The following is a 26822-nucleotide window of genomic DNA, read 5'->3' as shown; positions in this document are numbered from 1 at the left end:
TGCATTTATACTAAGTTCGGAAAAGTCAGAAAAATTCTCTAATTGTATAAACCTCTTTGAGGATGACTAGAAACTGGGCACACAATTTAATATGTCTTACAAAAAATGAATCCTGAACAGGACCTTTTTTCATTTGAGGCCCACAGCAGGAAGATTAAATTAAAAAAAAAAAAAAAAAACAGAACAGTGGAGCAGTGATTTAGATACCATTTATTAAGAATAACATGGTTAGTTAAATTATTATCAAAACAGCCAGCTGCATAGGCATTAAAAGGCCTTTGGTTTGATCCAGGTGAACTTAAATTGCTCTTTAAAAATTGATTTTTTATGGGACCAAATATTGGAATAGATATGTTAAAAATGTTGGCGGTATTTCTAGTTGTTTAATGTAAGAAGAATAGCTATATTCATTGACCTCCTGATTTATTTGAAAATATGGTCAGTTAATAGAATAATTTATTTGTTCCTCTTAAAAACTGAACCAAAAAGAAATGACCCTGAACTCAAATCATAACCTTTGGTTAAAAAATAGAAACAATTTTTATTGCCTTCCTAAGGATCATTTAAACACTTCAGCTTCAAGAAAGAGCTTCTAACGATGGGAGAGGCAGTTTCGGAGTCACTGTCACAATGTAGAAATATTATAGACTGAACACCAGAATATCTATCACGATAATGTGAAGGAGCCTGAACCATAGTTTGGGATTCCTAGTTGAGATTATTCATCTCTTCCTCTTCCTACTTCTTTATTATTATAATAAAAAGGCTTTTTCTCTTTCATAAGTACCTGCCAGACGTTTCTAATGAGATTTAAGATGGATCCTTAAAATCTTTTTCATCACTGTTTTTTCTTGGGTGGTGATTGGCAAATATTGAAAACTTGCAGCTCTGATCATTTCAAATCAGTTTATGGGTTAAGTCGCTTTAATTTGTTAACTATTTATTGAATAGGAACTTTCAGGTGCTCCACTTATTGGCCCGTTGTCTTATCTGTAGAATTGGGGTGGTAATAATACCTCAGATTTGTGAAGATAAATTTGAAAGTGATTTGTAGTTACTAATTTAAAACTTCAGCCTTAAAACTTTTGCCTCTACCTGTAACGTCAGACCGTTTATACCTAAGTACATACTTGTAACAGGTTAAAATAGCTAAAGCTTCTTTGAAACATAAACGTTCCATAACATTGTTGTTTACAGTATTTGCTTACTGAATTTTCTTTTTACTCTAAAAGTAAAGTTTAATTAAGGTAGATAAAGTGATACAAGTTCTAAAGCAGTAAAGTCTAAATTTAATGATACGAGTAAATACAAATTTGTAAAACGTTCATTTAGGTGTAAGTGTTTTTATTATAAAAAGACATCACAGAGTTATTTTAAGAAGCAGACATTCTAGAATATTTGTGTTTAAAAAAAATCCGACCTGCCAGGAAACTTAGAATCAAGTGCTTTTCTTAACTGACAAATGGGAAAGAAAATCTGAAATGGTGGTATATTATCTATTCATAGATGTTTCAAATTTCTGGAAACATACTGATCTCTAAGCAGAATTTGATTTACGCTTGTTTTAGGAACACATTTATTCAACAAATATTTGCGAGTCTACTGTGGGACTCTCAGTACTGTATATACTGTATTACTACTGTACTAAGATGATATATTAGCTGCTGTGTCTGCACAGGTGAACAAATCAGAACCCTGCAAACCAAAGTGTACTTTTGTGCATGAACCTAAAAACCTGAGTTGTTGCTCTTGCTCAGGTAGGATCCCTGGAGCCATGCGGGGTTGGGGGAGCAGCTTCGGGGCCACCGAGCCGTGAGTTGTGTGCTCTTCGTGTATTTTTGTTGACTTGGTTCATGTTGGCAGATTATTTTAGGTAAACTTGTTTTCCTCAGCATTAAAAAATTGCTTTTGGGCTTCCCTGGTGGCGCAGTGGTTGAGAGTCCGCCTGCCGATGCAGGGGATATGGGTTCGTGCCTCGGTCCGGGAAGATCCCATATGCCACGGAGCGGCTGGGCCCGTGAGCCATGGCCGCTGAGCCTGCGCGTCCGGAGCCTGTGCTCCGCAACGGGAGAGGCCACAACAGTGAGAGGCCCGCGTACCGCAAAAAAAAAAAAAAAAAAAAAAAAAAATTGCTTTTGAGATAGCCTGGAACTTTTCACTGTCATCATGGGTTCCAGGGTTCTACCTGTGGAGCTGTGCTGCGTCGTGCGAGTTGGACTCGTCCTTCCTGTGAGGTGGGGGTGGGTGGCGAGAGGCTCAGTGAGCCAGTGGGTGCCTGGGCTGTAATGGGCACCGGGGATGAACAGATGCCGTTTCATTGTGAAGGGTGGCCCCTAACAGTCACTTGCTTATGCCGATGATTGGAGCAGAGAGGTCTGAATGAACGCCATGGGAATAAGTGAAAGAACAAAACGCCAAATTTGGGATGCCTTGGGGCTAAAATATGAGTAAGTTTTACACCAGGAGAAGCGATTTGTGGAACTTCAACAGTAAGAAAAAAAATTAAGTTGAAAAAGGTACTTTATGATGTTTGTATGTTTACCAGAAACATGATACTCTTGTCAAGTAGGAATCCGTGAAAGCAAGACATTATGCCAGTGTTTCTATGAAGAGGCAAATAGTAGAGGAGCCGGTGGATTTACCTTTATTGGTGAATATTGGTGAAGACATTATTTTAAATGGTGTTCATCTTCCCACGCGCTGAGGAGATGAGTGCATTTCCTCTGTGTTCTGCAAACGCTGGTGGGAGGGAGAGGTTCCTCCCGGAACAGATGCTCAGAACCCGACCGTGACCAGTACCAGGAGACAGTGTCTTTCCTTCAGACGTGCACGTCCAAGGTGGGAGAAGCAAGCCTCGAAGTTGAAGGCAGACTCTGTTCCTGAGCAGCGTGGCAGGCTTTCCGGCAAGGCGGGACCCACTTTTTCATTCTGCAAGCTCCACCCTGAGGCATTAACGGACAAGAATAAATCTTGACCGTTGGCAGTCTGCAAAAGCTTGGGTCTCCATGCACCTCTTCAGACCTTTCTGCGCGCTTCAGCGTAAACAGGACTGCCGTTTCACCAGGAGGACGAGCGGGGCGTGTGTGGTGGGCAGCACGTTGTCTGGCTCTTTCTCTTCCTGATTTTGCTGCTGTTGTGGGGAGAGAGATATGGGCGTGCCTTGTGTCTCTGAAGAACCTCCTACTCCCTCCGTTGTTGGGCTCTGGGAAGGGTGGTTGAGGATCGTTGTCTTTTCAGCCTGGTGGGCGCTGCCTCTGGCTGAAGGAGCAGGCAGGGTCCAGTACCCGGCGCTGGGCCCACGCCTCGTTCGTGCTGTTGTCCTGTTTTGTGGCAGAAGAGGTGGTTTCGGCTATTCTGTTCCTGAAGTGCATCGCCTGGGAACTTAGCGTGGTGGTGGAAGCCTGAGTATGTCCTGAGATTGAGGTTCCAGTCCCGACTGTTGCGCTTACCAGGTTGGGACTGTTAGCTACTGACAACTCTGTCCCTGCCTTCTGAACAGCTTTCTAGAGAGAACTGTCCACATTCACTGAGATCACACCCTCCGCTCACGTCCTTCCCCAGCCTGTTGCAGCCCTGTCCCCAGCCTCTTGCTTCTGCATCTGACTGCTGCCACTGCCCTGTGCACTCCTCCTGCTTTGGCTTCCTGGAGTGTACACTCGCCCAGGTTTTCTCCCCACCCAGGTCTTCACCCTCTTTTCCCAGCCCCCGAATATCCACACTCCCTGGGCTCTGGCCTTAGTCCCCAGCTTCTCAGTCTCTGCTGCTGAGGCTGCGTGGAGGTGGCAGTGAGTGGTGGTGGGGAGCTTGGCCTCGTCGCCGAGCTGCTTGGGTTCCATCCTTGACTTCACCTGCCTGCCTTCCAGCTGCTGCTTCATCTCTCTGCCTGAGTTTCCTCATTCGTAAGAATGGGATGGTTGTGAGGATTGGGTCAACGTGGAGGTCCAGCCTGAGCGCGCACCTCCCTGGTGGCACTCAGATCCCAACATCTGTCTACTCGCAACACTTGGCCACGTGAGCACGTGTTGAATGGATATTTTTCCCTCATAAAACTCTGGAGAGGTAGATCTCACAGTTCTCATTCTTCAGATGATGAACCAGAGACTCAGAATAGGTCACTGACTGAGCCACATGACTAGGTGAGGAGCTGGAGCTCATCCACTGAATGCAGAACACTCAGACCCTATCACCCGGTGCTGCCTTGTCCCAGAGGCTCACTGAGGGCCCTGGGCCCTCCCACCACGGCACCAGTGCAAGGAGGAGGATGTGCAGTCCAGATTTCACCACTTAGCACTTCTGAGACCTTGGAAAGTCTCTTGAACGCCTAAGCCTTACTTTTTACCATCAGTCAGTAGAGATAATTAACTCTGCCCTGCCTGTCGTTCAGGGTTATTGTGGGAACCAAATGACATAATATCTCTGATAGTACTTGTGCCAAGATGGGTATTTTAATTATGTTATAATTGTCTAGTAATTTATAATGGTTTAAGACAGTCTGAAGTGAGACTTGTCTGGGTTTGAATTCCAATTTTGCCCCTTACCTGACCCCTCTCTGCCTCCGTTTTCTTATCTGCATAAGCAGTAATGATTATTCTTTTTTCGTAAGCTTGTTGTGAGGTTAAGTGAGGTGTCGTACATGTAAGTGTTAAGAGCAGGGCCTGGCTCACCATAAGGTTTCCATAGGTGTTCCATGTTGTTGTTACATTTTAATATCTTTTACCAAATGAAAGGTAATGCTTCCAAAAACCCTGACTGAAAGTGGCAGAAACAAATTAAAAATATTTATGGAAGTTTTGTTCAAGATCATGTCAGACTTTTGCCCCAAAAATCCAAATTCTGTTTTGTTTTGTTTTTTTTTAATCAGATATTCCTTGAAGCTTAAGAGTGTTTGGACTGATGTACTTGTATGTATTTTAGACCCAAGGTCACCAGTCGAGCTGGCCTTGCCTAACGAAGTACAGAAATGAGATAGCAGTGCAATTCCTTCTGAAGGAACATTGACGTGTAAAGGGAGCTGGAAGCTTAGATGATTTATATTAGTATTTTTGGAGAGTAAACTGAAGTTATGATAACTTCATTTCTGGTGTGTGTTTTGGGGGGACTATTAACTAATTTGTGTCATTGCTAGGTTTATTTCTTGACTCTAACATTTTCTCAAAGAAGAACTGAAAACCAGTTTTTCACTTTTCATTTTTTCATGTTTACAGAGAACATCTAAACCCTTTGCGGTGTAAGTTGTGAAAGCTCTTCGTTTAGCGCTGATATTCTTTGGAAGGGTTTCAATGTGGCATTCCTTACTTTTGTGCTCTTCACTCTGTTTTGTAGGAAGTCTGCGGTCTTGCAGTTCTTCGGACTGCTTTAGTAAAGTGATGCCGCCGAGGAAAAAGAGAAGACCTGCCTCTGGAGATGATTTATCTGCCAAGAAAAGTAGACACGATAGGTACGTCGCAGAGACAGTGGAACCACATTGGTGGCATATGTGTTGAAGAGGCACCTTTCTACCCAAGCCCAGTGTGGGTCTTCTAAGCGTACAAATGCCAACCAGAATATTGTTTTGGTTCTGCCAGGAAAACTTCAAAGTGTAATTTTTTGTGATACTTACTTAACGTGTGGGCTCATGAAACAAAAACAAGTTAGGTAACCTGAGTTCATAGAAATTCAAATTTTATCTCAGTCCATTGATCCACCAGAACTGGTGTCGTGTTTCTTTCTTTGCTTTTAAGAGCTTGCCCTCTGTGCCTGTTGAGGACCTCAGGATTGGTACTTATCTCTTCTTTAAGGGGGTCTCACTCACTACCTACAACCACAGGAATCCTGTAGCTGCCTTTGCCAGGACCTGGGTTGCGTGGCTGGAGAGAACTGCCTGCACCAAGTGCTCTAAGCCTGCCTGGAATATTAGCTGAGCCGACATTTCTTCTCAAAAGAGTGAGCATTTGTTAGAAACCATGAAAAACAAGACTGTTGAAACCACTTCTCTTTCAGACAAGTGAACTGTTAATTTTGGTAACTCCCAAGGTCCATTAGACTTGCTTATTTTAGGCATCTTTACTATTTCAACCAGATTTTATTAGACATCTCTTGGTTCTTTCTCTCTCTCTCTTTTTTTTTAAAAAAAAACAATGAATAAACATCATAGTTTTAATCTTTTCTGCCTTTTCCCATCTGCCTCCATTCTGGCTCTGTAGGTCACTTCACTTCACTTATGTGGCCTGAATTGCCACATCGATAAATCAAGGGAATTAGATGAGATTTTTCTGCTTCTTTCTTTTTTTAAAAAATAAATTTATTTATTTATTTTTGGCTGCGTTTGGTCTTCGTTGCTGCGCGGGCTTTTCTCTAGTTGCAGCGAGTGGGGGCTACTCTTCGTTGTGGTGCATGGGCTTCTCATTGCGGTGGCTTCTCTTGTTGTGGAGCACGGGCTCTAGGCGGGCGGGCTTCAGTAGCTGTGGCACGCGGGCTCAGTAGTTGTGGCCCGCGGGCTCTAGATCGCAGGCTCAGAAGCTGTGGTGCACGGGCTTAGTTGCTCCGCGGCATGTGGGATCTTCCCGGACCAGGGCTCGAACCCGTGGCGGATTCTTAACCACTGCACCACCAGGGAAGCCTTGAAGCCAGTTTAAAAACTGGTAATTGAGTTGCAGAAGGGTGCGAGTTACTCTCATGAATAGCATTTCATTGGTCACCTAGGGGATGGGGAGCTGTAACGTTATCCGAGTTTCATTCTTGGTCTTTTTTGAAAAACAACTTCATTTACATACCACAATGTATACGATTTTAAGTGTACAGTTCAGTGATCATTACGGAGTTGTTGGAGCTGTGCAGCCATCACTGCAAACCAATGTTAGAAGATTCCCATCACCCCAGTTGGAGCCTTGATGCCCATTCACAGTCCATCCCTGTGCTTATTCCCAGCCCCAGGAAACCACAGATTCACTTTCTGTCCCTACGATTTGCCTTTTCTGAACAGTTCACGTCAATGGTCTTTTTGTGCCTTGCTTCTTTCACTTAGCATAATTTTTTTGAGGTTCATCCATGTAATAGCATGTATTGGTATCTTTTTTTTTTTGGTAATGTTATTCCATTGTCCTTTTTTAGGTAGAGTATTTTTAAGTGATTCAGTCATTACAGTGTCATATAGAGGTCTCCAGGATATTGACTAGTTACAGACTTTGAGCTGAGATAGGATGTCCAGGCCCAGGGTTGGAGCAAATCTGTTTGAACCCCTGGACAGTATTCACCTTTGTTTCCAGGTGGGATGGCTACTTTTTATAGAAGAAATACAAAAGTGGTGGTTTGCGGTTTCAGTATCTTAATACTTTATAACCATGTTTTGAGCGTTTTCTGGGTATTGAAACCCAGAATCTCTGATCAGCGGTATATACAGATATTCTGGTGAAAGTCTTGATCATGAATAAATGCTCTTTTAAAAAGAATTATACATGATTTTATATTATATGCTATGTAAATAAAAACTGTATTCATAAATGTTTATATAACTATTTAGACAATTTATATATAAATACTCATAATTTTTCTATCAAAATCACTATTTTAAAAGTACTGCTGCTTCTCCCCTCCCCAAGTAGGGCCTGTCTTGGTTCTCAGCCCCGTGTCATCATGAAATAAGGAGTCCCTGCCAAGGGTCACAGTGTTGGCCGGAGGAGCCTGCTGTGCTTGCTGACTCAGTTCTCCAGCTTATGTGTCTGTCTCCACAATGCTAGGGCATGATAGGAGAAGGGCAGAAGCCAAGGATTCTCTGTACTTCGTTTTCCTGAGGTTCTTTTCCTGGAGGCTTGGACATAATTTGATGTTTCTTTTTATTTGCTTGACAAGTTCCTTGGAGGTGTCTAATACTGCCAGGTTCTTCCTTAGACCATGTGTCGCCCAACCTGACTCGTACGGCACGGGAGTCAGGAGAACTTGATGCAGAGACATGAGCGAGTCCTAGGGCCACCAGTTGAAGAAACACCATCCACATTTCTTGCTGTATCACTAGTGTTCTGTAGTTAGTTCTGGCTAGAGAGGTAGAAAGGAGTATATTAAATACTTGTTCTCTTCAGTTTTTACTGATTATTTGTTCATCAGAGAAAAACCTGTATTAAGTGCTTACCATTTAATTTTATACTGGGTGTGACTGTGTTTAAAACTATAGTTATAACAGCTGAAGCTTCCAAATGCAAGAAGTGAAATATTTTAAATATACATGAAATACTGACTGAATAGATGTTTGGTTGGGTAAAAGAATAAAAACTATTTGCTACTTAAAAAAACTCAGTATCTTTACTTTAAATAACTTAAAACCCCTTTCTTGATTTCTAGCATGTATAGAAAATATGATACAACTAGAATAAAGACTGAAGAAGAAGCCTTTTCAAGTAAGAGGTGCTTAGAATGGTTCTATGAATATGCAGGTAGGTAATCATTTATATCATCTAAGACTGAGCCTCATAAAAATAAGGAGTGCCTTAGAGGAGATTAAAGAATTAAAAAGGAGTACTTTTCGAATTTCGGTGTGTGTGTGTGTGTGTGTGTGTGTGCGCGCGTCTCCCTGTTTTCGGGAGGGAACACTGTTGAAACAAATCACCAAATGTCCTATTTATAGCCAGCAGCTAAGCCAAAGAATTCAGAACACTAGAAGGGAACTGAAAAGATGAAATGTACTTGGGAGAAATACTTTGGATTGCTAGGAAACCTCTTGAGAATGCTGGTAATGGGTGACTATTTGGTTTATGCATCCAAGTTAAAATAAGCTTTGCTGCTTTGAACCTTTATGTAGCGTAATGGAATTTCTTATATTGTGTCTCTAGTTTGAAAGATCATTTGGCAGACAGTGTTTGTTTTGTCATTTAAAATGTCTTAAATCCAATCCCATTTTTGCAACTTATTATAATTGGTTGGATAATGTAATACTGAAATAAAGGGTTTGTTTGTTTTTGTGGCTGTGTATGTGTAAAAAAGGGGGAAAGAAAAATTTTCAGACAAGTTTGAACTGAAGGCTCTTTTACCTTTCCTCTTCCCCACCATATTTCTGGCCCTATCATAACTTATCAACTTGACATTTCCAGTGACCTTCAAACTAGTTTTCTTGACATCAGTCTCTACTCCCAGTCAGGTTCTATGTGTTTCCTGTTGTATTATTTGAAAAAAATAAATAAATAAACGGAACAGATCATACATGTCATTCCCTAACAATCCGCTGCACCCTTGCCCCCCACTTAAAAATCCCTGCTACCTACAGGATAAAAGACAACTAACTCAGTGCCATCCCTTTGCCTGGAGTGTTTTTCTCCACTTTTCCATATGACAAGCTGCTATGCATCTCTTAGCTTACTTAGCTTAATAGCCTTCGTTGAACTCTTAAAGGAAGGACATTGTTCATAACTGTTTTTCTTTTTTGTGGCATGCGGGCCTCTCACTGTTGTGGCCTCTCCTGCCGCAGAGCAACAGGCTCCGGACACGCAGGCTCAGCGGCCATGGCTCACGGGCGCAGCCGCTCCACGGCATGTGGGATCCTCCCGGACCCGGGCACGAACCCGCGTCCCCTGCATCGGCAGGCAGTCTCCCAACCACTGCGCCACCAGGGAAGCCCCATAGCTGGTTTTGATACCCTTTTATTGGGTATCAAAATGAGGATTCCTCCTGGGGCCAGTGTTTTCCTCCTACCCCTACCTTACCCTTTTTCTGATAAAAATCTTGCCCCTTTGGCCACAGAGATTGTTCCAGGGGCTGCCAGGTAACCCAGGTCAGGACAATCAGATAAAATTTCCTAGGGTTTTCAGACTGAAGCTGGGAGAAGAGCATCTTTCTCTTCTGGTGGTAGACTTGAAAGGATGCGATCCTGATTCCTGTAGTTTCTTGGATTTTTGTGAGCTACCCCAATATCCTTCTAGTGAATTCTCTTTCATTATTTGAACTAGTTTGAGCTGGATTTTGTTTGCAGGGCACAGACACATGGTACAGACACTTCTGTAGTATTAGAATTTATCTGTTTTTAGGTCTTGAGAACATGAATCTCTTGAAGACGTTTTGTGAAAGTGGTTAGCACGTTTCCAGGTGTTCAGTACTTGGGTCTGAATGATGGAACGTTTTCTCATGTTCATATCACTTTGATTATGAAGATCTCTTGCTTTCTCATATTGGTTCACATTTATTGTTATGAAATATATTATAAAAAGGAAAGTTTAAACAGAAAAAGTATACTTAATCCCACCACCATAGCACAGCTATTTTGATATTCTTTGTGTCTTCCTTTATAAGCAAATATGAATTTTTCCATAGTAAAAGCCACACTTCTGTTTTCTTTTAAAAGGAAGCAAGGTACAGTTTTCCTACTTGTTTGCTTTTCTCTGGCTCAGAAAGGTGACATTTGGGATAAAGATTAAGCCACATTCTTTAGGTTCCTTGAGGCCCCTGCCAGGTGGTTCCTTGGGATTTCATCACTGCGAGAAGTTTATGTGGGTGTGGCTACCCCTATTTTTATTAATGCCGCCCCCCCCTTTTAGTTTTTGCTTTTTTTGTATTTTATCAGGGAAAATAGCTTGAAATTGAGAACAACTGGCACCTGCTTTCTTTTTTTAAAAATTAATTAATTTATTTTTGACTGCATTGGGTCTTCGTTGCTGGGCGTGGGCTTTTCTCTAGCTGCGGTGAGCGGGGGGCTACTCTTCTTTGCGGTGCGCAGGCTTCTCATTGTGGTGGCTTCTCTTTATTGTGGAACACTGGCTCTAGGTGTGCAGGCTTCAGTAGCTGTGGCATGCGGGCTGTAGAGCGCAGGCTCAGTAGTCGTGATGCACGGGCTTAGTTGCTCCGCGACATGTGGGATCTTCCCGGACCAGGACTCGAACCTGTGTCTCCTGCATTGACAGGCGGATTCTTAACCACTGCGCCACCAGGGAAGCCCTCATTTTTTAATATCCCAACTACATGAATAAAAACTGAAGATAAGTATTATTCAAGAAAAATGCATGGCGAGAAGTCCCTGGAAGGTTGTGCTCTGGGCAAGTCTGTGGGAGCAGACAGTGAGGCCGTGGGCCCCCTGTGCTAGAGTGAGGGCCTGTCCCCCCTCACTGTGCTCCTGTTCCCTCGGAGAGAGCCATCTGCTTTTGGTTGACTCCCTGCACTGAATCCGGAGTGCAGTGGAGGGTGGTAGGGGCCTTGGTGCTGCAGTTGTGCTACACAGATGGACCTTAGTTCTTCCCAGAGTCCTCAGTTCCACGCTTGCCCTGTCCTCTGCACTCCTTTAGCCTGAGCCCAGCTCCTCCCAGATCCTGCCTGGCCAGTTAGTCCCAGCCCTCTTTTGCACATCCTGTGCTGCAGCCTCTCACCTTTTTAAATCCCTGTCAACTCAGTTTCTGATTCTCAGAGATTTAATAAATGAAATGCTCTCCACTGGGGCTCTTGTCCTGTTCTCTGTGGTTATAGGCTTACTCCCTTTTGTACTTTGGTACTTGAGTCCTCTGTGACTTTAGAAAGGATTGCTGGGGGTAAGATTGGGGGAGTGTCTTATTTAGACCTCCGTCTGAAACTGGAATCCCATTTCTTTTCATTAAAATAACCAGTTTTACATAAATGATTTGTCTAATAACTTCCACTTTCTGAGATATATCTAAGAGTAAGAGATGAGACCAGATACACAAGTGCCAGCATTTCAGAGTCACACTGAAGCTCACACACGTAGGTCATAAAAGTTCTACAAATCCTGACTGTAGGCCCTTCATCTCTACTTTCGATTAGGTTCTATAGCAGAATTGTTTCTTGGTTTACCAAAGTGAGATTTGGGACCAGGAGTAGGTGCTAAGTGACAAAGGAGACAAAAGTTTTGCTGACAAGGTTTCTTGGCAAAGGAGACAGTGTGGCCCCGTTTGCCCCAGAGATGCAGCATGGTGTGATTAGGGAAACTCTGCCATGAGCATCTTGGGCTCTCATGAAAGGGTTTACTTAGTATAAAGTATATTTAGTTAGGGGCCCCTGCTTAAAATGGCAGTGAAAGTGGGAGGACCACTTTTTTCTAGATTATTGTCAGTACATCCGCCTTGTAAATGTATCTCTAGTATCTTTCACCAGGGCGTTCTATAGCTTTTAAACCATCTCCCTCAAACCCACTTTTAATCCACTTTGTGTTAACCAGTGGCCTATTTATTAGATTAAGATTGTTCAGTTCTACAGGTAAAATGACACATCTAGTGTAAATATACCCATAATCCCAATGAACAATGTGATTACAAATAGATCTAAATGTGTACAAGGGAATGATAATGAGAAAAAAGGGAAAGTTGTTGTAGATATCAGGATTATGGGTAGCCTTTAAGTAATGTTGACTGATAAGCTATATTTAATATTTTTAGGATAAAATATTAAAGTAACATGAGTCATGCCGTTGCAGATCATATTGTTAAAACCTTGCTCTTTTCAAATACACAGGTGCATGTATGTGTATATAAGTAACCTGACAATGGCATTGCATAAAATGTGGAAAAAAGAAAAAAGCATGGCTAACTTAATGTTTACCACTGCCCAGTGTACCTCAGCCAACCTTTGCGGGCCTGCTACGTGCCAGGCTCTGGTGTGTGGATGACAGAAGCACTGTACTCAGAGCTTATTTTCTGGTGTGGCAAACAGACAAACAAATGAGAAGCATTGTCATTGTAATGAGCACTGACAGGGAGAGGAGGCCAGGTTGGAGGGGGTGTGAGTGGGACAGCCAGCTGGGAGACCCCAGGGCCCTGTGCACAGGCAGGGGAAGGGCAGGTGACTTGCCAGGCTCAAGAATAGGTTGCAGTAAAAGAGCTTTTTTAAATCACGAAGAATAGAAGCCAAAGACAAAAATTTTTTTAAGATTATAAGTACCTTTTTTTTTTCTCAGCTCTGTGCAACCAACTGCCAATGAGTTCCATCAGTAGATACCAAAGAGTCATCTGTTCCTAAAACCAAACCTCTTAGCAAAATAGTAATAGATGGATACTTCCATATGAGAATAATTACTCTTTAATGTCACAGCCTAAATACTTTACAGTAGTGGAATGAGGAAAAGAACGATGAAACATGGTATACACACACACACAGTCACCTACAGGGGGGTAATGTAAAGTATGTCAGCTAGGTGCTCTCACAGGAAAATTATCAGACACAGTTGGTGAAAAAAGCAAGGTGTAGAATTTGTAGGTACAGTATGAACCCAAGTGTATAGATAAACAAATTCAGGGGTACATTTCACCGTATATTTGTACATACATAAAAACACAGCAAAAAGGTCTGGGAGGATACATGCCTGTCTTGTAAGGAAAGGAAGAAGGCAGGCTTTCTCTTTTTACTCTATTTTCTTGGGCTTCTTTATTTGGACATTTCATCGGGTGAATGTCTTCATATATCATTTGTGTGTAATATACACATGAGTGCCCACATGCGGGACTGTGCACACTCAAACCCAAGTGATAAAATGCTAACTGTATTTTCATTTGAGTCAGGAATGAGATAAAGATGCCCACTCTCACTCTTCTTATTTGCCATTGTTTTGGGAGTTATTAACTAATGCTGTTAGGTAAGAGAAAGAAAGAAGGGGCATGAATACAGGAAAGGAGGAGGCAAAAATGATCATTCGTTGAAGGTGAAATGATTGAATTGTTGTGTACCTGGAAAGCCAAAGAGAATTGCCTGAAAAACTAAATAAATATGTACATATATTCTGCAGGTAGAATTTATAAAATGGCTTATTTGGGGAAGGGTTCTTAAAGAAATTCTTTTATTTATTTATGGACTCTGTAGTTTGCGGCACGTGGGCTGTCTGGTTGAGGCGCGTGGGCTCGGTAGTTGTGGCGTGCTGGCTTAGTTGCTCCGCGGCATGTGGGATTTCAGTTCCCTGACCAGGGATCGAACCCGTGTCCCCTGCATTGGAAAGCGGATTCTTTACCACTGGACCACCAGGGAAGTCCCAGAAATTCTTTAATAAGTGGTCGTCTCTGGGGAGTAGAGAGAAGTTAGGAGGAAACTTCTGCTTTTTTAACATTTTTATTTTCAGTTTTACTTTTAAATGAAATTTTATATCATGTTCATGTATTAATGTTGCCCAAAAAACTAAGTAAACTTTGATTTTCCCTCCATAATCAAGATAAAAAAATTAAGAATTCATAGAAAAACATGTAAAATAAAAGGAGAAAAAAGAAAGTCCCAGAAAAGTAACAGATTTGAATATGTGAAATAAAACTCTTTGTAACAAAGTAGCACATTTCTGATTAAAAGGAAAACAACACATGCAGAAAAAGTATTTGCTCTGGCTAGATTATGTGGAAAAGCCTGAGTTTGGACTTCAGGGGGAGCCAAGGATTAGAAGCAGAAAAGTGACACAAGACTCTCCAAGGTGATTTTAATGGTCATCCTTTGTTGAGAACAACCACCTTACACTTTTATTGTGATCTAGTTATTACTGTATTGAAATTACTCTTATGCTTTGTCTCCCTTCCTGGAGGGCAAGGACCATGGATTACTCCTCTTTAGCCACTTCTACAGTGCATCGCTCCAGGGTGTGCCCAGTAGATAATATTTGAAAGAAACTGAGACATTTTCAGATGGTGGATCCTGCTGGTCTTGGCAGCTTGCTAGATCTGAAGGCTGTGGAAGATTGTAGAGTGATTCTTGTGTGGTCCAGTGGCTAAGACTCTGTGCTCCCTGGTCAGGGAACTAGATCCCGCATGCCGCAAGTAAAAGATCCCGTGTGCCACAACTCAGACCCAACGCAGCCAAATAAATAATTTTTTTTTTAAAAGAATAAATAGTTCTTACACTTGAGGAATTTAGAAGGAAAGGTAGATGAGTTGGGACTTAATGCAAATGTGAGAAAAGCATTCCTAGCATTGCACGGAGTCACACAAGACTGCCTGACCCAGCCTGTGCTGCTGGGGGTGGGGAGATTGGGAGGACTGCCTGTATGGTTCCTGTCTTAAAGATTGAAGAAGCTGGCATGGGAAGGTGGGGGGAGGGGAGAGGGAGATGGGCTGAGGCCACAAAGAGTTAGTACTGCGTTGGGTATGTGTCAGGATGTGTGTGCATAGCAAACAATGGGTAGGTGTTTCTGGATCTTAATTTTTGTTCATTCAGCAATATCTATTTGATTCTTTTATTTCCAAGAAACTTGATATGAAGGTGGAAAGCTATGAGGCTGAAGAGGAAGGGACGCACTAGATCATAGAGAACCTTATTTGATATGCCAGAGACTTTGGACTTTATCCGTAGGTAGTAGGGAACTTAAAATCGAAGGAGTTTGTGTTTGAGGTGTGGACCCTCCAGGTGGCTTTGTAAGGGATGGGTCCGAGGGGGATGAGGCTCTGGAATTAGGGAGATCCTGAGGGGACTGCTGTGGTCATCTAAGTGAGAGAATGACATCTGAACAGGTCAGTGCAGTTAAGAAATATTTGGAAAGTAAAATTGGCAGCGCACTTGGTAACTGATTGGCTCTGGAGAATGTAGGAGAAGGGGGGACTCCAGGATGATGCCTCAGTTTCTATTTCTGGTGGTGCCCCCGTTGAGATGCTACAGGAGGATAATCTCAGCTACCACAGAGAAGCCACATAAAATAAAGATTGCCTGTGTCTACTGGATGTGGCGATTAGGAGTTTATTGATGACCTTGGCAAGAAGAGTTGCAGTGGAGGGAGATGAGCAAAAACCAGATTGCAGTGGTTGAAGAATGAATGGGGGCTACAGTAGAGCTGGGACATGTGGACAGTTCTTTCAGGAAGAAACAGAGATAACGTGGAATGTGAAGGAAGGGGTTGCCTTGTCTAGAACAAAAAGACTGCTTGCTTTTTTTTTCTGTGTAAAAGAAACAATTATGTTATCTCCCAGTTAATTTTATAAAGAATATTAGGTGGTTCTTTGCTGTGTTTCCAAAAATTATTGTATGTGTTGAAATTATTACCAAAATAAGAATAGAGATTTAAGCTACTTTAAAGAACAGGAATTGAATGCCTGTAGCCTTATCTTTAGACATAAATTATGTGTCCATCTAGCCACAGGTTGAAGGACTTGGCCGTAAACTGACTTAAATGTGCAGAACAGAATCCTTTAAAGATAGAACTGAAATTCTAGAACATTTTCAATATATTCTTGGTGATTTCTTCCTTCAGAAAGGATTTATGGTCTTTAAGTGTTATTTGATCTAAGTTTACTTTAATAATAAGTATTTTAACAGTATACTGCTACTATAGTAGTAACAGTGTATGTACATGGTTAGATTTAATTTCTATAAATTGCATTTTATCACAGGTACTGATGATGTTGTAGGTCCCGAAGGCATGGAGAAATTTTGTGAAGACATTGGTGTTGAACCAGAAAATGTAAGTCTAACTTACTAATTTGGGTAGATCAGTTGATCTGATTTTGTCTCTTGGCAAATAAAGCAACAGTGAAGAAGTAAGGGTGCATTAGTTTTTATGAGGCAATCTAAGAAATAAGTTCCAATTCTAAATTGGTTTGTAAGCAAAAGTTTTTTTGCAATTGGTATGGTGTAACTACAGTCAGTCATTTAATTCTCTCATTTAATTTCTTGTCTCTAAAAGGTATAGTAATAAAGTAATTAAACTAGATGTTTAAAAAGTGGTGTGGGCATGTGTGCCTACCATGACAGATAACTGGGGACTGGGGGACTGAGGGCTTTGTGTATCTTTGTCCCCCTCTGTAGTTGTTCCAGCCTAATGTAGAATTTGTCCAGGACTTTGAATAATTAATTATTCATAAGGGTTTTGAATAGGTTATAATTAAAAAGGTTTTTTCACAGCTCCTTCACTTCCCGTTGAATTTAGCTCAGAAAGTGATTGCTTTTTATTGTAAAGCCCCTAAGTATTTCCTTTAAAACATTTAATTAGAAGTTTTTTTATATGCTTCATTATTTTTGCATAAGTCTTATCATCATGTTATTTTTGAATATTTTTTCCTATTCTCACATTTGTCTTACTGCAAAATGAAACATACAAATGCTCTGACTCATTAACTATGCAGCTTAATATTACATCAGCCTCCAATTTAACAAATACCTCTTATATCCTAAATGAATTTATGCTCTGGAAGAGCTCTCAAGGGATCATCCTTTTCATTCAGACTGTTGGTGAGATATCTGGTACCCATGCATATCATGCTCTTCGAGACTTCACACTTTTTTCTTTAAAAAAATTTTGTTGGGCTTCCATGGTGACGCAGTGGTTAAGAATCTGCCTGCCAATGCAGGGGACACGGGTTCGACCCCTGGCCCGGGAAGATCCCACATGCCACGGAGCAACTAAGCCCACACGCCACAACTACTGAGCCTGCGCTCTAGAGCCCGCGAGCCACAACTACTGAGCCCGCAAGCCACAACTACTGAAGCCCGTGTGCCTAGAGCCTGTGCTCCGCAGCAAGAGGAGCCCACGCACCGCAACAAAGAGTAGCCCCCGCTCACCACAACTAGAGAAAGGCGGTGCGCAGCAGTGAAGACCCAACGCAGCCAAAAATAAAAACAAACAAATTAATTAATTAAAAAAAATTTTTTTTTGTCTCCCCACTCCCCCACCCCCAGTAACACTGTAAATTTTCTAAAGAACCTTTGGACTGTCTTTAACTTACTACATGTATTTTAGTCTTGTATTTTTATTTTAATGTAATCTAGTTCAGGTGTCTTGATAAATTATTGAGTTTGGTACAGAGGTTTGGGGACAGGTGGGTCAGTAGTATTTTGCCTGATCTAGTCCATAGCCTGGTCATAGACAGACAAAAACATTTCATGGACTTTAAGAAGGAAGTTTTCTGACAGGGGCTGGGCCAAGGTTGGCAGTGTTTTCTGGACAGTAGTATGAAAGCGGCGAGAGTGAGCTGGGCCTGAGAGGAGATCCAGAGGTTCCACCCAGGGGGCAGTAATCGGCATGTGATCAGAGGGGTGGGTAGCAGGGCCCAATGGTGGGGAGGCTGGGAGGCCTCGGGCCGCCAGTGTGAGAGGGATCAGGTGGGCATCTACTCTCAGGGCCAGAAAGGCCTGTTGGGTGGGAGGAGTGCTGACACCGATTCTAACCGAGAAAACAGGGAGGCCCAGCTCTTCAAAGTTCCTCAGCCCCAAATACCAGTACCCAGTAAAAAAAATAGCTACTGTTATTATCGTTTTTTGGCAATTATGAGTCTTTAGTTTTCTATTTCTGTAGCAGTAGAAATAGTCTTGAAATGTTGAATCACATAGAAGATTGAACGACCGAGTTCAGACTGTTATTCCAAAGTATTGATTCCTGTACTTCAAGCCTAAGATGCCACTAATAGAATTTTTATTATTTTATTCATCATTAAAAAGGAAAAATGTTGTTAAGTAAATTCTGATAAGCCATCAATTGTGGATACTTCCCAATTTCAGAAATTGTTTGAACAACCAGCACAAAAATAGTTTTTTAGAGGCTTGTCTGCATTGATGAGTGAGCACTTTAAAGTATTTAAAACCCTCACCTTGCCTGATATTTATAGCTTATGAAATTTAAGCAGGCTTGTAAAATTCAGTTCAACTTCCATTTACTAAGGTAACAGAAAAATCCTTTAAGTAGCTAGCTTCCTTATTCGCTGTGCTAGGGAAAGGTCTGTTTGTGTAAAGAAGTGCCCATTGTGAATATCTGCTGTGGCTGTTAGGCCACATTACATGCATACTTGTATGTGTGTTCCTTTACTGTAACCGTTTTTTTTTTTTAGCTTAACAAGTATTTATGTGGAATTTTTAATCCTTCTAATAGAGGATTGAGTATAGATAATGTTTGAGAACATACAAAGTTTGAATTAGAAAATATGTAAATAGATACATAGGAGTCAGAATTCCAAGAAAAGCTGAGGGATGAGGAGAAAATCCACTAATGTGTGAATAGTTTGAAGAACATGTAACGCCTTCTTTTTGGAAAATCCTTCCTAGTAGGCCCCTGGTCTCTTAAGTCACCATTTTCTCACCAATTTAACAATCATGTTTTATGGTGATGTGCATAATATGTAGAAAAATTGGTTCACTTATCAGTTCTAGTTATCTACCTAGTAATCTAGACTTTTAAAACCTAAAAAACCTAGTGACTTTAAAAAAATGGGTGTAAGTACTGATTGAATTGATAGGTCCTAGAGATTTACTGGGTTCTCACTGATACTGATCTCCAAAGTAGAAAACCATAAAGTCAGCACCAAGAGAAAGCTTTGCATTAATCTTCCAGGTATAAATTAAACAAAGCTGGAGATTTTTAGTCTACAGACGAGCTCATTGGCAGTTGGAAGGACAGACCTTCTGAACCTCCTGAGTGCTGTTGTTCTGGAGTCCTTCATGTGCCCTTTGGCTCTCAGGGCCTAATTAAATCATCTAAAGTGATGTCTGAGTGGCTGCTTGCCTCATTATGGTGGGGAGTGTTATGCTTTTATTTTGCCTTTTGTTGTTGTTTGGGATTTTAAAAACTTTGGTTCTATTACAAAAAGTAATATAAGGCAGGTGTGAAATTGTATTTTTTGATTCATTTTCAGGGATAACAGCCTAAAAATATGTTGATGCTCTTTTTTTTTTAATTTTTATTTTATATTGGAGTATAGTTGATTTACAACATGGTGTTAGTTTCAGGTGTACAGCAGAGTGATTCAGTTGTACACATACATGTATCTATTCTTTTTCAGATTCTTTTCCCATGTAGGTTATTACAGAATATTGAGTAGAGTTCCCTGTGCTATACAGTAGGTCCTTGTTGATGATCTATTTTATATATAGTAGTGTGTATATGTTAATCCCAAACTCCTAATTTATCCCTCCCTGCCCCCACCTTTCCCCTTTGGTAGCCGTAAGTCTGCTCTCTGTGTCTGTGAATCTGTTTCTGCTTCACAGATAGGTTCATTGGTGTCATACTTTAGATTCCATATATAAGTGATATCACATAGTATTTGTCTTCCTCTGTCTGACTTACTTCACTTAGTATGATGATCTCCAGGTCCATCCATGTTGCTGCAAATGGCATTATTTCATTCTTTTTTATGACTGAGTAGTATTCCATTATCTATATGTACCACATCTTCTTTATCCATTCATCTGTCGATGGACATTTAGGTTGCTTCCATGTCTTGGCTTGCCTCAGTTTTTTATGTTATGTCACCCGGATTCCTTTCACCGTCACCACCCTCTGACCCATTTGGGCACATGGATTGTAGTTTAATGGTTTGGGGCAGTTCTTCTGTTAGATGAAATGAAGCATTTAGGTCCTGGGTAAAGAAATCAGATTAACTGCCAAATGCAGAGTATGCTAGTCCCCGGCCAACTGTATGCAGGAACATTTATTTCCTTCCCATTGCCTTCTTTTTTTTATTACAACAAATGGACGTATAAGCCATTCAGCAGTGTATGTGTGAGCTCCTCTTTTGTACTCGGGTTCCCTTTTGTGTGAATGACTCTCCAGAGATAGCCAGCCTTGCAGAGTGGCAAAGCTTCCTAGGACGGTCCTAGGAAGGCCCTGTCCCTCTTCTTTACCTCTTTAGGAGTGGCATACTTTCTTTTTTAGTTACCCCTCACCTTGTCTTGGGTCTTTGAGGTAGACAGGATGGGAGAGCTTCCTCCTCATCCCCCAGTCCAGGTGGCCTCAGCTCTGTCCCTGTGTAAGAAAGAGCCCTGGAGAGTTTGCAGTTGGAGGCATCTTGGAAATGTAATTTTGTCTTTTATACCTTTAGGTATTTATTAAACTCACCATCACTGCCTCGGTGCCACCTTTTCTCTAAAGCAGCTGAGTGAAAAAGTGACGAGTGGTGTCAAAAACCCGAGTTGTCACAGTTCCTCATGTCTGCCCAGTTTCAGAAGGTGCACTGAAAGCAAGGATGACGCCCCACTGAGAAGTGATTGAGTGATTGTCCGCTCATCCTGCGCTCATTGCAGGCACAGTGCTATCGAAGTGGAGTGTTGGACTACTTTAAAATCATTTCCCCAGTGTATGTAGTTGAACTCACAAACGTCGAATCCACTGTCCGTGTCCCACCACCTACTGTTTGGGTTTTTAACACTCTGTTCTGCACCTCACTCTTTTCATTTTCACTTAATAAATCTTGGAAACTGTTCCGTGTTTGTACCGATGGCTCCACTTCATTTGTCTCAGTGGTGACATAGTATTCTTTCGTACGGAACGTGTTTAACAAAGAAGTATTTAAGTAGTCCCTTATTAGTAGATGTTTGGTTGTTTTCAGTCTTCTGCTACTACAAATAGTACTGTAGTCAGTCTTGTTGACTATACAGCTTTGTGTATATGTGCAGGTGTATCTATGAGATAACTTTCCATAGGTGGAACTGCTGGTTTCAGTTTTGATACATACTGCAGAACTGCCCTTGGGAGAGGTTAATGGCTTTACACTTCCACCATCAGGCATAAGAAGTCATGTTTCTCCAAACCCTTGTCAGCAGACTGAATTATCAAACTTTTAGATGTTTGCCAAACTAGAACTCATTTTTGAAGTTACCTTGTTCATATTTCAGTGACTAAACTACTGTGAACCGAAGCATTTGGCTGATGTTAATGTATTTAATTACTGAGGTCTGTCCTCCTTATTTGATTGGTCTTTCTGCTTTGTTTTGTTTTTGTTTTAAACAGGTAGTTATGCTCGTCCTAGCTTGGAAATTGGATGCACAAAACATGGGTTATTTTACTCTACAGGAATGGTTAAAAGGAATGACATCTCTACAGTAAGTCCTGAGGCTACCCTGGGGCAAGGGTGGGGGGTGGGTGTCCTTGCCCTCCCCTGGCTGCCTACCTCACCCCTGGGGTCTCGTGGAGCCTGGCTTGGGTGACTGGAGGACCGCCAGGGGATCCGGGCAGGCTTCACCTGTGCATAGGTATGAAGACCAAGCCCCATTTTCCTATGATGAGGAGGGCTATAACGGATGAATTTTAGAAATTAAAGTTTTTATATAATATATTGTTTATTTTAGTATTCTTCTAGAGCAGCTCAATAGAAATAGGCCATCCTTTTGTCATATATATGAGCCACGTATATAATTTAAAATTTTCTAATACCCACGTTTAAAAAAGTAAAAAGAAACAGGTAAAATTTATTTTAATATATTGTACTTAAATCCAGAATATCCAAAATATTATCATTCCAACATGTAACCAATAGTTTTAAAAGCTGTTTTACCTTCTTTTTCGTATTGAATCTTGAAAATCTGGTGTATATTTTACATTTATGGTACATCTCAATCTTCATTAGCTGCATTTCAGGTGCCCAGTAGCCACATGTGTCTAGTGGCTACCGTATTGGATAGCGCAGGTTTAAAATCAAAGTATTATCATCTGGTTTATAATTAGTGAGAAAAGTTGAGTGAAGTATAACTTGTAAGTAAAGATATTCAGTATCTTTTATTTGATATATTCTGATATTAGCTTTGGGCAAAGTTAGAACTTCATTACTCTAGTGATTAAAAAAATAATAATAATAAAGATTCTGTTTATGTTACCTGGGCCAGAATTGAGGGGAAAAAATCACTGGTTTTATGTGTTTACTTCGTGCTTACATGCGTGTCTGTGTGTGTGTGTTTACATGTGTGTGCTTGCTAAGAGTTTCACTCAAGAAAACAAATTGTCATTCTCTGTTACTCATTGAAAGATACACTTGAGGTGGATGATGAAACATTTCAAATGATATTTGAAGAGGAAGTGCTAATTCTTAATATAGTAACTGATCTAAAGTACTTGAATGGCTTCTCTTTTTCTTCTTCCTTTAACTAGGAATGATAGGCTTAAGTTTTTACTGGATTAAAATTGGAATTGAAATGGTTTTATGGTTTTATTTAAATAATTTTGTAATTTGTCAACTTTCAATATCATTGTCCCTTTGTCATTGGTAACAGTGCTTCATTTTCGTTGTGCTTTAGTAGTTTTATGAGGCCTGTTCACTGTTCTTTCATTCGCGCCTCACGGCTACCTAGGCAGATCAGGCTTTATTTACCCTGCACGTTTTACAGATGGGGAAACTGAGGCTTAGAAGGGGTATGTGATTTGTGAAAGAAAGTGGTAGGATGGGAGGAAAACCTAAGACTTCTGATTCTTCAGTCACATTCTTCCTCTGACAACTAATTGTCTGATGACAAGTACGTTTTAGGTAAAAGCCAGATCACCCTTTTACAGGTACGCTTTCCTCTCAGCATGCTCTCGAATTTTAAGTTTAAGTCTCTGGGATCTCCTAAAATTGTGTATGTCATGTAGGGAAACTCCTCCTTACAGTTTTCAGCCTCCTAACTCCTGCATTGTTCTCCGTGCTGCCTCCCTTTGTTGCTTTCCGGATAGAGCACGTGATGGCGGCTCCTTTTGAAGTATCCTTGTAATGGTGAATGCACAACCAAAGCAAGATTTTATTCATGGCTTTAGAGGAGACACCATCAGCACTTCTTCAGGCGCAGTTTCATGTGTCTTAAGAGGGTGTAGTGTCCATTTCTGGACAGTTCTAGATTCGTTTTTACATTTGCCTTTACAAAAGAATATTACCCCGTGCCAGGCCTTGCCCATGTTTTGAGGATTGCATTGCCTGGGAATTGAAATACACAGTTTCCTGGAAGAGGCCTACGTGTATGTTCATGGGCTGGGGGGCGCTCCACAAGCTCTTTGTGGGGAACTCTGCTCGCCACTTTGTGTGACACGGGTAGTGGCAGATGGATTCCCATAGAATGCTGCCACTTGGCCCTCGCAATTTACGGTATAGTAACAGACCTGATCCACTGTAAAGGAATTGAGGAATCTGCTTTCTTCTGTGAGATGGAACTCTGAGGTTAGTTTCCTCATCAGTGAGGTGAAGATGATTACTCACAATAACCTTTAAGGTTCTTTGTAGTTCAAAAATAGTACAATTTCAAGTTTTAAGAACTTCCTCCCCCTTTCCCTCCTGCCTCCCTAGATTCGTCATTTGTTCAGCAAATATTTGAGTGGCAGTGGTGTGCCAGGCACAGAATTCTAGGTCCTGGGGAAACAAAAGCCATGAACAAGACAAAGTCCATTTGAGGCAGGAGCTTGGAAGCAGTGTTCAGGCAAAATATCCAAAAGTAATAAGGTCACTTCTCTTTATGCTACTTGTATTTATAAGGTATTTGCACCCAATAAATAAGAAAACTCAGAGGCTAATCCTTTATATGCTCTAAAGATGGAAAGTAGTCCATCTTTTGAACGATCTATTTTGTCTTCTATTTGGATTTTTTTCTTTTTTTCTCATTTTTGGCTTTATTAAACCTGTCCAGTGAAGTTTTACAGACTCAAGCTGGAATTAAAGTGTATATAACAAAACCTCTTCTAAAAAAATTACAACTGTACAGTGAGCGCATGCTAGCAATAGGAAACCCATGGGTTTTGGAACCAGAGAGTTTTGAATCGGTCTGCCACTTTCTGGGTGTCCCTGGTAATGTCCCTAAAACCAGGAACGTTGAAGTGATGTAATGTGGCTTTCCCCAGGCACCCAGAAACCAGTCTTCTGTATGCCATCTGGCGTTGTGTGCTTGGCCTCTCCAGGGCCATGTTTTGTGACTCCTGGAAGCAGTGACAGCAGCTGGTAGGGAACATCTATCCCCAAGTTCCCGCAGTCGTTCTCAGAGAAGGCACAGCTCTTGATTGATTGATTTATGTATTTATTTATTGGCCACACGGCTTGTGGGATCTTAGTTCTCCGGCCAGGGATTGAGCCCGTGCACTTGTCAGTGAGAGCACCGAGTCCTAACCGCTGGACTGCCAGGGAATTCCCAACTCTTGTTTTAATTGACTGTTTTTTTTATTGCCTTGTTCCAACATGTGGTTTAAGGTTACCTCTGATGAATTAAGCTTATAGAGTGTTTAAGCTAAACAAAACAAAACCCCAAAAAAGTGTGTTAGAGTTGTAGCTAACTTTGTAGAGAACTGATGATGGGCTGGAAAAATACCTTTGGGCTGACCAAGTGAAGGGGCAAAGGCTGTCCCAGGGTAATGGGAGAGAGCTACCTTTGATTTTATAACCTTTGAGGATTATTATCCTGATTCCTGTTGCTTTGGACTGTGTTACAGCAGCAAAGTTCAAATAAGCAATGATTTCATTCCACAGTATATGCATATTTTCTCATGGGAAAAGATGCCCCTTAGTGGTGTGGCACTGTCACTGTATGACTACCACAAGTTTTCTTATACGTGGTACACAGAAAAGCAGGGGGAAATGTGTTGAATGATGTGGCTGCTTTCTGAAAAGTCTCAGGCCAAGCCTGTTTCTTCACAGGCCCTCTGTCTGAACTGAGCCCCTCTGCAGATGGCCTTGTTGAGTGGCCACTAGATGGCAACTTGCGGTTCAGACAGGGTGACTCAACGGCCTGTCTCCCTGATGGGGGTTAGCCCACAGTCTCTGCAGGACAGGACCCCTTTTAAAGCAGATTAAACCCTTTATTGACAGTATCGTCTCTAACCCATCCTTAATAGATACATGAAGTGAAAATTTTACTTTGGGCATTTTATGCTTGACACTCCAGGTGAGCTCTCTGAGCGTCTTGCAGACATAGGGACGTCTTTGCCAGTGTGGCTGGACTTGCTTCCAGGCACGCTGCAGAACGTCATATTGACCTGTAGCGACTTTATTTTCTTTTAGCTATGCAGTGGTCATCTAAATGAGTGGTTCCTGCTCTAGAATCTGTTGAAACAAACAACTGCTCTTCTTCCTTTCATTGGGCAGGACTAACTAAACTAAACCACTGGCCCAAATCTGGCCAGTTTCCTGTGGTTTTCATCCTTAACCTTCTTTCCAAATGAAGAGGGGAACCTTGGCCTTAAATGTTTTGGGGTTAGCTGGTTTCCCTCCTCTTTGATCCTCCCCCATATTATTACTAATAAAATATTATTCATTATTTATATACCTGGTAAGAAAATCGAGCCATACAGTAGAGTGCCCAGTGCAAGGTAAGCCCTGTTCCCAATCCTGCCTCACAGGCTCTGCTTACTGCTTTTTTGTGCATCCTTTTAGCCTCCAGCAACCTTCATTTGGGTTCTGGCAGTAAATCTCTATAACTAGGCTATCAATCAGTGTCTCTTTTTTTCCTTCCCTAACCTTTCTCCACAGAGATCCAGAGTGGGCTTTTCAAGATGGAAGCCTGATCACGGTCTCTCCCGTGATAGGAGGTGGCTTCCATTGTTTCTAGGATTCAAAAAAAAAACCTCCCAAAACAAACAAACAAACAAACCCACTGTGGACCACAAAAACCCTTTGTGGTGTGGCCCTACCTCCCTTTCAGCTTCATCTTGGACCACTTCCCCTCTTACTCTACCCAGTCTAGTCACAGTGGTTTTCTTTTAGTCTTTGGACTTAGCATGCTCCCTTCTGCCACTGGGCCTTTGCACATACCGTTCCTTTAATGTGGAAGGCCCTTGCCTCCAAAAACATCTAGTTTCCACCTGTCTTTCAGCTCTCAGCTTACATGTCAGTCCCTTAAAGGAGGGTTTTCTGACTTCTAAAATAGTCTAATTTTAATCTTTTCTAGTTTTCAAAAACATCAGGAAGAAATAAAGCACATTCTAAATTGTTGTAGACTCATAGAAATGAAATATTTACTGTAGCTTTTGACTTTTAGGTATTTTATCATCTCAGTAGATCCTGGGGAGTTTTTTGTAGATAGCTACAAAAACAAAAAAAAGCTTTCACAAATTTATTGCTAAAAATACATTGGTATGCTCTATTATGAACCATATTTTAGTTTATAAAGTATGTAAAATATTTACATTGATAATACTTGTCATATGTATTGTCTATACTTAGTAGGAGGTAAAAGCTCTACAGAGAAACGCAAGGGTACACATGCAGCATTGAAAAGCTTTAATATTGTCAGTGAAAATGATGACTCTTTGTTCT

General features: G+C 41.3%; 1 protein-coding gene across 6 annotated transcripts in view; it reads left to right on the top strand.

Moving 5' to 3' along the window:
* Positions 1-26822, top strand: part of DCUN1D4 (defective in cullin neddylation 1 domain containing 4) — a 68664-nt gene that overhangs the window by 22392 nt on the left and 19450 nt on the right. For 5 of the 6 annotated variants that reach the window (XM_060148204.1, XM_060148203.1, XM_060148205.1 and 2 more), the window contains 4 exons: positions 5323-5437; positions 8314-8405; positions 16251-16321; positions 21575-21666. In XM_060148204.1, coding sequence (XP_060004187.1) covers positions 5323-5437; positions 8314-8405; positions 16251-16321; positions 21575-21666 — 370 coding nt within the window. Of the gene's footprint in view, positions 1-3206; positions 3406-5322; positions 5438-8313; positions 8406-16250; positions 16322-21574; positions 21667-26822 lie in introns of those variants that run through there. The other variant, XM_060148208.1, reaches the window with a different exon arrangement.

This window comes from Lagenorhynchus albirostris, chromosome 4, assembly GCF_949774975.1.
Source record: "Lagenorhynchus albirostris chromosome 4, mLagAlb1.1, whole genome shotgun sequence".
NCBI lineage: Eukaryota > Metazoa > Chordata > Mammalia > Artiodactyla > Delphinidae > Lagenorhynchus > Lagenorhynchus albirostris.
The sequence above is the reverse complement of the archived record's forward strand: the minus strand, read 5'-3'. Positions and strand labels throughout refer to the sequence as shown.